At 46.4% G+C, this 12,831-nt stretch overlaps 1 protein-coding gene across 1 annotated transcript in view; it reads right to left on the reverse strand.

Moving 5' to 3' along the window:
* Window positions 1–1,890: 1,890 nt before the first annotated feature.
* Window positions 1,891–12,831, reverse strand: part of cdh6 (cadherin 6) — a 29,465-nt gene continuing 18,524 nt past the window's right edge. Inside the window, exons 8-12 of the mRNA XM_063219052.1 lie at window positions 11,076–11,212; window positions 10,048–10,175; window positions 8,485–8,602; window positions 7,871–8,122; window positions 1,891–4,229 (exon numbers count right to left, since the gene is read on the reverse strand). Coding sequence (XP_063075122.1) covers window positions 3,670–4,229; window positions 7,871–8,122; window positions 8,485–8,602; window positions 10,048–10,175; window positions 11,076–11,212 — 1,195 coding nt within the window. The 3' untranslated portion in view covers window positions 1,891–3,669. The remainder of the gene's footprint in view (window positions 4,230–7,870; window positions 8,123–8,484; window positions 8,603–10,047; window positions 10,176–11,075; window positions 11,213–12,831) is intronic.

A 12,831-nucleotide genomic window follows, 5' to 3' on the forward strand; every position in this document is an offset into this window, starting at 1 on the left:
ATATCCTACATATGGTTTGTATAGGCTTATAATGTGAAAATGGTGTGATTTTAATTGTGTCATCCTCTGATTGGTCTTATATACTAATGTATTAATCAGAGAGACTGGGTAAGATACTCCTAGAATCTCTACTTTACATATTTTTCTGGGCAGTACATGAATTGCGGTTTGCCACGGACTGCATTTCACGGTTCGGTATGGTGTGTGAATTGTACGATTTCGGTTTTCGGTGCGGTTTGTACCATCCCTAATATATATATATATATATATATATATATATATATATAGCCTGCCTATCTTAACTGCCCATTTACACTGAAAGATTTAAAGAACGGAGAGTTACTAAACAGTTCAGCAGCAAAGTAGAGAGGTGTAGGATTTACTAATTAAGTCAATCCATCAAATGACACATAGTAGCATATTACCCTCAAGAGTGACGTTCTGAAGGGGGAAAAAAGGAGCAAACTTTACAAAGTACATGTGCCAGATGTACAGGGACACAGGCAGCGTATATATATGCAGCAGATCGTCCTCCATGAATGTCCATTATTTATCAGAGTAGGGGTTACACACACTTGGGCCTGCTCCATAGGCATCACAAGGCCTCCTATGGGCAGCTTTAACACATGCAGGTACTCTCAGCAGGGACGCGGGGTGGAAGAGGACGGACGAATGTTAAGCATTTATCCTCACATGACGCCGCCATTAAAGATTCACATTTCTGATTTAAAAGGAAAGAAAAAAAAAATGTCCGGCAGAGGGAGGAGGAAGGCTAATGGAAACAGACATTGCTTTGGGAATTGCTGCGGAACACACCGGAGGCCGTCCGATTCCCAGAGATGTGTGGGGCCAGCAGCACTCAGAGGGGCTGAGCGGTCCTCGCCTAAAAGCAGGAAGAGCCTCAGCCCGGTGACACTCACCTTGTCACATGCTGCCATAGCCAGGGGCGCTGCCAGAAATGCTGGGCCCCATGAAATATTCGAATTTTGGGCCCCCTTAAGGGCCCCTCTCAGTTCTTGGGACCCCTTAAGGGCCCCTATCAGTGCTTGGGGCCTTAGAATCTGTACCACTTCTCCCCCCTCATGGGGGCCGCTAGGGGGGGGGAAGTGGTACAGATTCTAAGGGCCCAAGCACTGATAAGGAGCCCTTAAGGGGACCCAAAATTCGAATCTTTCATGGGGCACAGCATTTCTGGCAGCGCCCCTATCCCCCCTAGCGGCCCCCATGGCCATAGCCATGCCCAGTGCTGAACTGTGTGCCGTGATGGAAGTCCAATGACAAACAAAGGTCAAAGCAGCATTCGAAATGACCATGATGAAACCTGTTTTTTTTTTTTTCGTCTTTCTTCTTTCTTGTACCTGTGAAGAGTCAAGAGGAGTCTCGAGTAATGGTGAAGCTTTGTTGTGTGTCGGAATGTTCATTAGCTATTCCATTTCATGTAGTTCGCCACGGCAGGCAGGGCTCTGCTTGCTTGAATATGTCTCAAGCCGGTGACTGGTCCACACAGAGACAACGACATGGGCGCAATCATGAGATGAGGCAGCTGCCATCTTCTATGTCGGGCGCCGCCGTCACAGCTCTGCTATAACACGGGCATTATCGGAAATGTCACCATCTGTCGTAGAAACACACATCACCCCAATCAATTTTAAAAGCAATCCCCAGCACCCCCCCCCCCTCACGTCCCCCCCATCCAAATGCAGTGGTTAACCCAGAGCTCTCAGTTATAGATTGGCCTAATTACCAGGGATTCTCTGTCAGCCAGTATGTGCCACAGATGCACCCAATTACCAACACTGTAGCTAGCAGAAGCTGCTGCACAAGTCTGTTATGAATGCAACCTTTGCAAATCAGCGATGGTGATTAAGGGGGGAAAAAATAGAGTCTGGCTTTATGGAAAAGAAACGGTTTATTTTCATAAAATCAACACATCCTCATAAGAACTGTAAACTGCTCACATTTAAGTTTTACATCTCCAAAATACATCAAAAAACATTAATAATGGACATCATGTTTCCAGGATATTTTTTTTACTGTCATTGTTTGTGTCATTTTTTTTTGTTATATAAATATTTGGTACAAAATTTTACAAGGTACAAAGCAAAGTAGTAGTACATAGAGTTGTCTAGTTTCCCAAAGTCACTGCGACAAAGCACTGGATAACTGAACCACCTAGCGACCATGATCTACCACAAACTCTCGTCACTGTTACATGAGGAAGCCCCAAATCCTGCACTTGAAGTGTCGTACAACACACGCAAGCTGACACAACTGAAGCATACTGTTGCTCATTTATGGTGCTAAAAGCAGCTTTTAGCCAGTTGAGATTTTCTCCACAGGATGAAACTAAACGTTTGTTGGTAGTTTCACAAAATACAAACAGACGCAATGTCAAGTTTAAACTTCTTCTGGCACCAAAACGAAACCACTGAGGGTGTATAAATCCACTGAAGAATAGAAAATGAAAGTGTGAATATGTCCACCAAAAACATTTGACACAAACTCACAAACTGATTTTTGTAACAGGTGGCATTGCGTAGGCCTAGTAGTGCTTCTAGTGCTGTGTGTAGGTTAACTGAAATAAAGACAAGCACACACACAAAAAAAATGTCCACCTGACCTCGCTGATACAAAAACAAAAAAAGAAGTTCTGAGACAGACAGTGAACAGAAGATCCACATCATTGGGTGCACAGTTCTGGCGTGTGACCAGTGCATTAGAGCTGTCACAAAAGTGTCTGACGTCATCAAAGTTGAGAAACATTCACTGAGTAAAGTTTGGTCCATCTGCTACTACCCCAATGGAGAACAAAACGCTGATGTAGCACTTTCCAGTGACTGAGGATGAAACACGTTCTGAAGAAAAAGAAGAGACTGCTGCTCTGTCTGCAAAAAGATGATGATGGCGTAAGACGTCTGCAGCCAGTTCTAGACATTCCCCAACATTTTGGTTTTTCAAGAAGGTGTTTTACGTAAAGATAACACTGTATTTGACATAAAAAAAAGATATTACAGAACTGGAATGTCCTGAATTTATCTCACTGCGCAGTATTCCACCAAATAACCACTGTTTTCCTCATGGTGAAGAGAGACTGCATGATACAAGTGAGGAGCACAAGAGTGTTTTTATAAGGAAAGTTTTTGTTTTCCTTTGAGTCCCTTCATAAGGGAGGTCCACTTCCTCTTCAGTGTTTGCCTCGCACAACAATAAGAAACAAACTATGGTGCGGGTTGCCATTCTCTCTTCCACAGAGAGAGTGAGGGTGAAAGTCAGACAGAGAGAGAGAGTGAGAAAGACAGAAAATACATAAGGACACAGAGAAAGAGCGAGAGAGAGAGAGAGTCTGAGAGAGAGAGAGAGAGAGAGAGAGAGAGAGAGAGAGAGAGAGAGAGAGAGAGAGAGAGAGAGAGAGAGAGAGCACACCGGCATGAGTCACATATAAAGAGGGAGATTAGAAAGGGCACTTCTGTTTTAAAGAAAAAAAAAACAACAACGACAACAAATAAACCTCGGGCTGCATATTCCACTTTCTTCACAAAAAAAAAACACTTTTTTTGTTTGCGTTCCTCTGATTTTTGTTTGTTTTTCATTCCTTCATCCATTTCCTCCTTCTTTCCATCTCAGGAACTGCTGCTGCGTGTGGCGTGGCCCTAGGGTGGGGGGGGCTCCTCAGGAGTCCCTGTCGCTGTCCTCCCCGCCGTACATGTCGGCGAGCTTGCGGAAGCGCGGCCCCCACTCGCTGAGGTAGTTGTAGTCCTGCTCGCAGCCCCCGTCGGAGGACGCCGAGCCCAGCGAGCTGAGCGACTCGGCCACCGAGCTGTTGCCCTCGTAGGCGTAGGTGGCCAGCGAGTCGTACGGCGGCGCCGTGGGGTTCAGGTCGTTGTCCAGTACCCGCTGGTTGATGAAGTCCCGCACGTCCGTGTTGTCCCGCGACGTCGGCACGCCGCCGCCCGCCGCCGCCGTCGCCCCTGCCATGGTCCGCCTGAGCAGCGGCGGCGGCGGATAGAGGGTCTCCGAGGGCATGATGTCCCGCCGCTGCTTGGCGCTCTCCTCCATGACCTCCATGACCTCCGGGTGGCGAAGGGCGCCGATGTCGAAGGCCTGAGTGTCCTCCTCGCCGCCGCCCTCGTCGTTGTAGCTCACCACGTTGTCGCGCACGTCCTCTTTGGAGATGATCAGAGGCTCCTTCTTCTTCTGTCGCTTCAGGGCAGCGAAGAGGACCACGATCACTGGAGGAGGATGATGGGAGAAGGGCAGATATTAGATCAGAGGTGACAATGAGACCATGGGAAAAAGACAATCGAGATGAAATATGGAGACAGGGGGAATAGGATGAAAGCGGACAGGCTGACAGTAAGCCAGATAGATAGCTAGATAGCTAGATAGCTAGATAGCTAGCTAGATAGATAGATAGATAGATAGATAGATAGATAGATAGATAGATAGATAGACAACAGCCAGGCAGACGGACAGACAGATAGATAGATAGATAGATAGATAGATAGATAGATAGATAGATAGATAGATAGATAGATAGATAGATAGATAGATAGATAGATAGATAGATAGATAGATAGATAGATAGATATCGTAGATAAGTAGATACCGTGATTCTCAACCAACAAACGCCCCTTTACTTGACCTCATCATAAACTTGCCAACACCCACCTTAGTATTGAAAAATAAAATAGACTAATACCCCTGAATGGAATACTAAGCCCCACCCCCACTCAGTTGTATCCTCCTCCACCCCACCCCCCACCCCCCCTGGGGCTCCCAAACGCCCCCCTGGGGGGCTGTAACACCCACGTTGAGAAACACTACCATAGATACAGTGCCCTCCATAATTATTGGCACCCCTGGTTGAGATGTGTTTTTTAGCTTCCAATTATTATTATTTTTTTCTAAATAATATGGAAAATATGGAATATGGAAAAAAAGAGAAAAATCCAACCTTCAATACAAGTGCATTTATTCAGTGGGGAAAAAATCCCACATAAAGAAATAATTATTTGACATCAAATAATGTGTGTCACAATTATTAGCACCCCTGGTGTTAATATTTTGTACAACCCCCTTTTGCCAACAAAACAGCACCTAATCTTCTCCTATAATGTTTCACAAGATGGGAAAAGACAGAAAGAGGGATCTTCAGCCATTCCTCTTTGCAGAATCTCTCTAAATCATCCAGATTCAGCTCACCCCACAGGTTCTCAATGGGGTTGAGGTCAGGGGACTGAGATGGCCATGGGAGGAGCTTGATTTTGTGTCTGGTGAACCATTTCTGTGTAGATTTGGCCATATGTTTAGGGTCATTGTCTTGCTGAAAGACCCAGTGACGACCCAGCTTCAGCTTTCGGGCAGAGGGCAACAGATTTTGATTTAAAATGTCCTGGTATTTCAAAGCATTCATGATGCCATGCACCCTAACAAGGTTCCCAGGGCCTTTGGAAGCGAAACAGCCCCACAGCATCACTGACCCACCCCCATACTTCACAGTGGGTATGAGGTGCTTTTCAGCATGCGCATCTTTCGTGGTACGCCAGACCCACTTAGAGTGTTTGTTGCCAAAAAGCTCAATCTTGGTCTCATCCGACCAAAGCACACGGTCCCAGTTGAAGCCCCAATACCGCTTGGCGAACTCCAGACGCTTGCGTTTATGATTGTGAGTGAGGAAAGGTTTTCTCCGTGCATGCCTCCCAAACAGCTTGTTGGCGTGTAGACAGCGCCTGATGGTTGATTTGGAGACTTTGTGACCCAGGATGCTACCATTTGTTGTAATTCTGTAACAGTGAGCTTTGGAGATCTTTTGATTTCTCTTACCATCCTCCTCACTGTGCGTGGTGGCAAAATAAACTTGGGTCCTCGTCCAGGCTTGTTTACCACTGTTCCAGTTGTTTTGAACTTCTTAATTATTCCTCTCACAGTGGATATGGGCAGCTGCAGTTGAGTGGCAATCTTCTTGTAGCCTCTGCCTGACCTGTGAAGGTTGACGCACATCTGCCTCACTTGTATGCTGTGTTCCTTTGTCTTTCCCATGTTTAAGAGTGGATAAGAGAAATGGCCTCGGTGTCACGTCATATTTATACCCCAGGGAAACAGGAAGTGATGAATTACTAATTAAATGTTCCTACATACTCTGGTAAACTTTGTAAACTACTGTAGAAATGACAGAAATGCTTCAATTATATTTATTTCCTGGGAATTGTTAAGGGTGCCAATAATTGTGGAACAGGTGATTTAATGAAAAATAATTATTTTTCAGTCAGGGATTTTTTTATTTTCTTACAATTCATTTGAGTTGAAGGCTACATTTTCCTACAATTTTCAGTGTGACAGTATTCTTCTGCAATAAACACTGAATTTATTTTAAGGCTTTTAACACATCTCAACCAGGGGTGCCAATAATTATGGAGATAGATAGAAAGACAGACAGATAGACAGACAGACAGACAGACAAATAGATAGATAGATTCATCATTCATATCCATCTGTACATAATTCATTTCAGAGAGTCTTTCATCCAAAGCTATTTACAGCATACAGTAGGTACGGTACCCCCCACGTGTCTCTCACTAGACAGTAGTCTGGCAAAAGAACAAGGGGGAGAGAGAGAGCGAGCTCTGGAAAGTAGCTCTGTGCACGAGGACAGTTGGTTCCTGGTATGGCATGGCATGCATGGCAGGCCGTTTGATGTGTCCTCTGGTGGCCCTTTATGTATGCTGCGAGCTCCCCCACCTGCAGTGGAGCGCCGCACGCCGCACACCGCACACCGCGCCCAGAGTCGTCCTGCGGTAACGACACTAATGTGCCCGACTGCACTGGCTGGCTGCAACTGGCCTTTCCCCATACCAGAGAGAAGAGGGGCCTGCACTCGTTACACATCAATTACCTCCAGGAACACATGCATTAGCACAATGTGAACACACGCATTAACTTTCATGGTCTTGACACGCGGTGCCTGATGCCGGGCCAGTAATACACCACGCTAATTGCATCATTCTTCACCGTAATGAGTCACATCTACCTGTCACAATTAAATATTCATTACTCGAAAAACCATTGCGTCGAACGGAACGACTTTAAACCTTTTCAGAGAATGTATTGCCGGCTATCTGTAAATGCTAGCGCACACCGTCTGACTAGCAACGGCGCCGTTTGTACAGTCAGTAAAATGCTCATAAAGAGAGAGAGAGAGAGAGAGAGAGAGAGAGAGAGAGAGAGAGAGAGAGAGAGAGAGAGAGAGAGGGGGAGAGAGAGAGAGACAGAGAGAGAGAGAGAGAGAGAGAGAGAGAGAGAGAGAGAGAGAGAGAGGGAGAGCCCTGTTGTTACTAGAAAACCCACTGAACAACACAAATGTGCTGGCTCCGGGAGCACTCTCAGCAAAGCAGGTGTGTGATGAAACGGATACAGGTAAACAGCAGCTGCTTTGACCTTTAGTGCACCCACCCTTTAGCTCGCTGCAGGCTAGTTCTGGCAGCGGGGGCCAGACAGATGGACAGGAGCCCCAGCAGCAGGGAAATGAGCAGCGGAGGCCGGGGAGACGGTGGAGCGGGGAGCGGGGAGCGGGGAGCAGGAGGGGGAGCGGGGAGCGGGTAGAGGGGATGGAGATGGAGAAGGTGGAGGGGGAGCAGGGAGCAAGGGATGGAGATGGAGATGTGCGTGTGTGTGTGTGTGTGTGTGTGTGTGCGTGCATGCGTATGTGCGTGCCTGCGTGTGTGCGTGTGTGCGTGCGTGTGTATGTGCGTACGTGCGTACGTGCATGCGTGTGTGTGTGTGTGTGTACGTGCATGCTTGGTGTGTGTGTGCGTGCATGCGTGTGTGTGTGTGTGTGTACGTGCATGCTGAGGCTGAGGCTGGGCATACTTACAGAGCAGGATGATGACACACAGCAGGATGGCCACCAGGGCGCCGGTGCTGAGCCCCGTGGTGCCAGACAGGGCCTCCGCGTAGCACATCTCCATCTTGCCCTCGCGGTCACACGCGCACACCCGCACCGTCAGCGTGCCCGTGCTGCTCTGCATGGGGTAGTCGCCGTCCGAGATGATCACGGCGAGCTGGAACGAGCTCTGCTGCAACCGCCGGTAGCCGGTGCGCCGGGTGAAGATCGAAGCGGTGTTATCTACATAAAAAAATGGCAAAAGTTTTATTTTTTAGCATTCTAAGCTATTTTTTGTATTGCATGTGTTTGCTTGGCTTATCTGCAATCAAATCGGTTTAATATTTTTTAAAAATTGAAATCAAAGCAAAAAAAAAACAACTGAAAAGTAAACATTCTTTTTCTGTTTACTCCAGCAGCTCTCCAAAACCACACACAATTTACTCTGAAGTGGATTTGGGGAATGGGAATGGGTATGAGGTGGTGGTTGGTACTGTAGATTAGGGCTGAACTGCACACACTGCAATTGTGAGGACCCAGCCCCCTTAAAAACACCTTTTAGGAGAGATTGGATTTAGATCGACCGAGCGAGGCATTGACTGTACCTTGGTTGTCTTTCAGGGTGAAGTTGGCTCTCACCAAACTCTCCGGAGCCAGGGTGAAGAAGAAGCGGTGACCGCCGCCGGGCTCATCCGCATCCACCGCCGTGATGGTCTGAATTTTCTGTAACAGAGGAAGCCAATGAGACGATCAATTTTAGCCGCGCTAATACACAAACCTGGCCAGCAAATTCAAAGGCAATCCAGTCCACTTTATATGTATTTGAATGATAGTGAGAAAAGTACAAGGTTGGTATGGTAAATGACTGCCCGAAATAGGTGAAATCCGTTTATATCTGCTGTGTGGAGAAAAAAAAAAAGTCATTTGCTCTTGAATTTCAAAGTGCCGCAATTCATGCGCATTTCACGCATGAGGAATTCTACAGACATGTCCCTGCGCTGATATGCTACACTTATTAAAGCTGGCTAATAACTTTAACCTTTCCCCTCAGCAGCGTACTAGCAGTGGTGAATGAGCTTCGCCCAAGATGAGAATTTCCTATCCACGGGAACACTGAGAGAGACTCCAGGACAATTAACTAAAAAACCCTCCTCTTGTACAAGACAAGAGAGGGGTCACCTTCCCTTTACCACCTTAAAAAGTTCTGGAATGAGGGCTAATTGTTCCAAAGCCAATTTATCTGTGTCAAATGAGCAGCATAACAAATACTGAGCCAGGCTGTTTCATGAATTACTTGCACAACCCCACATCAATATTTAGGACTGCTTATTAGGAGAACCATAATTAGGTTATTAATTGCTTCTTTTTTTGGGAGCAGCCTGTAGTAAACAAAGCCAGGGAGAAGGGGGGGGGGTGGGCTTGAATGACAACAGTGCACAGTAGCCTCATGCAAAATAATTCGGTATTCGGCTTACGGTATGCCTGAATGAAAAAAAAATAGCCAGCCAAAAAAACAACCCTGAGTTTACTGTCGATGAGGAAAACAAATGCTTGTCGTTTCCCAACATAAATTGCGAAAAAAAAACCTACATACATGTTTGGTGTTTAACTCCAGCAAGCAAGAGCAGGAACAGCAGTGCTTTGGGCAGAAGGACATTGCGTTAAAAAAAAAAATGGAAAAAAAGGTTGGCTGGCAGTGGAAAGTGCAAGTGGGCGGCTGGGATGAGATGTGCGGTGATGGACAATAGGCCGGGGATGAAGGCCACGGCAGCAGAAGTGTTATCAGAAAGTGGGTCTGGAAGGCTGACAGCCACTGTCATATCCCCTGACAGACTGTCCTGACAAGCGAGGGCCTGCAAGGCCAAATCGTGAGGGCGGGCGGGCACGGTCTTCATCGCCGGGTTGCCTATCTCTACCTGTGCATCTCTGCTCTGCGTGGGTTACTTTTAGCAGCTTGTGCGGGAGTGTGCGAGACCTGCCTGGGAGTGCATTAGTGATTTTTAATGGACACGTCTGGTCCCTCCTGATCCATCAACAGATACGGTTTAATTTCCCCCTTCAGACTGACGCGGGCGGCTAAGTGCTGTCAGAGTGCTGTGCTGGGCTGCACTGGGGTGCGCTGGGTTGAGATGTAGTGTTATAGGGGGGGGTGAGCAAGTGAAATGTACCTGGCCAGACTTTGCATTTTCACAGACAAATGTCTCGTAGAATGTGGCCAAGGTGGGGGCGTTGTCGTTGACATCCAAGACACGGATGAACACTGGAACATGACTTTTCTGCTCCTGTTCCCGATTTTCTGTAGCGAGAGAGAGAGAGAGAGACAGAGAGAGAGAGAGAGAGAGAGAGAGAGAGAGAGAGAGAGAGAGAGAGAGAGAGAGAGAGAGAGAGAGAGAGAGAGAGAAGAGCAATGCTGTGAGATTAAATAGGCTGTGATTGTATAGGTGTGTGTGCGTGTGTGTGTGTGTGTGTGTGCGTGCGCGCGCACATTTGTATTCCCGTGTGCATGTGTGTGTATGTTACACGACTATGTTACATTTTTATTACAGTAGTTGTCGAAATGATAACCGCACAGCCAGTTGATTTTGTCAGAGTTCCAGTAAATCTTGATTAAATTCTCATTGTGATGTCTAACAAAGCCCGCCCCACAATTAGCTGAATGTCAATACAGTTACAGCTCTGAGGAGACTCACTGATTACCTTAGGCTCTATAATAGGAACTAACAAAGAAAAAAATGTGACACAAATGCCTCCTTGGTGCAACACTAAAGCACTCACAACATGATGTGCTGCTGGTTACTCATTTGCTCTGGGCGAGCCATTGACAGCCCACAGGGTGCTGTAGGAGTGGCAGGGGAAAACAATAGTGGAGCACTGCACTTCAAAATTGCATGATTCCACCAGCGCTAATGCTTGTAAATCTCAAAAGGGCCAGAGTAGTTTGAAAATAGAAAGAAATAAAGAGAAAGAGAGCTGAGAATGAGATAGATAGATAGATAGATAGATAGATAGATAGATAGATAGATAGATAGATAGATAGATAGATAGATAGATAGATAGATAGATAGATAGATAGATAGATAGATAGATAGATAGATAGATAGATTCTGTCTTTGCTTGCTAATCCAAATAAACTTTGACTGTCCTGAAACACAATTTTCAAACCAAATTATGTTTGGAATTTTAAAAATAGACTTACTGAATTCAGTGGCCACAACAGAGATGTTGTGCCAGGCCGACTCCTCCCGGTCGAGGGACTTTTGGAGGTAAATGGACCCATTTCCTGGGTGCACGTTAAAAATCTGGTCTGGATCAGTGTGCCGATTAATGGAATACCTGAAAAGAAAATAATACACGTTACGCACAATTAGTTATTGGCCATTCGCAAAAAAAGCCTGTTGGATACAAATACACAAGTGCATTCTCTGTAGAAGAGTACTAAGAAAAATACATTGGATTTGGCAGAACAGGGTGACTGCTGAAAGCCCCCTTTCTGTCCCTGACAGCTGGCTGTCAATCCAGCTGTATCGAAGTACTCTCTCTCTCTCTCCATCTCTATCTCTTCCTCCCCCCTCCCTCCCTCCCTTCCTCTCCCTCTCTCCGCTCTCTCTCTCTCTCTGTCTTTCTCCCACATCTCGTTTCTCCTTTCTCTTCTCCTTCACACAGACACACACACATACACAATCATTCGAAGGGATTGTTCAATTTCCTAATTGGCCTCCTGGTGTTCGGAGCGGCGGCGTTAGTTGTTCTGCCTCCGATGACTCTGATAATTACATGCCCCAAGGTCCTGTTCCCAGTCAGAAGAGGGACCTCTAATTGCACTCCTTATCTCGTCTCTATTTACTCCGCCACTCCTGCGGGAGGAGAGGAGAGGAGAGGAGAGGAGAGGAGAGGAGAGGAGAGGAGAGGCGAGCTACGGTACCGGGATGAGATGGAGAGCTGCGCAAATCAGCTTGATCTTCAGCCGGGAACGGGACTCTGATAATGTGCTCATTTGCTTTAATAATGCGTATCTATTACAATTACCTGCGCGCACGAGGGCCGCCTTTGGAAGGAAGAGGAGGAGGAGGAGGAGGAGGAGGAGGAGGAGGAGGAAGGACGAGGGTATTACAGGAGTGAACTGCTCCGGCTTCCCTCATTTGTATTTGTCAACAGGTTTAGTTCATAACGACTAGGAGATGATGTCTGCTGCTGCTTCATTACCGTGATGTCTTGAGACTTGCGAATGAGTGTGTAAGTGGTTGTGTGTGTTTATCTGTGTGTATGTGTGCTTGTGTGTGTGTGTGTGTGTGTGTGTGTGTGTGTGTGTGTGTGTGTGTGTGTGTGTGTGTGTGTGTGTGTGTGTGTGTGTGTGTGTGTGTGTGTGTGTGTGTGTGTGTATGGGCGGGCTTGTGAGCGTGTCTGTTTTTCAGCACACACATCCATCCCAGGATCAAAGAGTTTACAAACACTTAATGTTCAGCTGTGCTTCTTTTTAACTGGTGTAGTTTGAAATAAATGTTTGAGGTAGCTTTCCCAACGCTCTGCAGGAGACTTGGCCCATGCCTCCTGGGAGAACCACAGCACTGTTGTCACAGTCTTGTGGACTTCCTTGTAAGCAGCAGAGGTGGAAAGAGTACTAAAATATTGTACTCAAGTACAAGTACTGTTACTCTGTTGAAAATGAACTCAAGTACGAGTAAAATTACCAGTCAAAAAATCTACTCAAGTAAAAAGTAAATAATTTAAAATGTATTTGAGTAAAAGTAAAAAGTTACTTTTTAACAATCAGCGTCTTCTGCCTCTAGATGTGCAAGGGGTGCACTGGGTTAGAGGAAGAACAGCTGTGTTGATCTCCTCTGAGTTAAGTGAATCTCCATCGTCAGCCTCGATGTCAGCCATCAGCATTTGAGTGAGAGGTCGCACGCGCCAACTCTTTATAAACTAGGTTAGAATTCTAGAGGGTTTTTTTT

Source organism: Engraulis encrasicolus, chromosome 16 (assembly GCF_034702125.1).
Source record: "Engraulis encrasicolus isolate BLACKSEA-1 chromosome 16, IST_EnEncr_1.0, whole genome shotgun sequence".
Classification (NCBI taxonomy): Eukaryota; Metazoa; Chordata; class Actinopteri; order Clupeiformes; family Engraulidae; genus Engraulis; species Engraulis encrasicolus.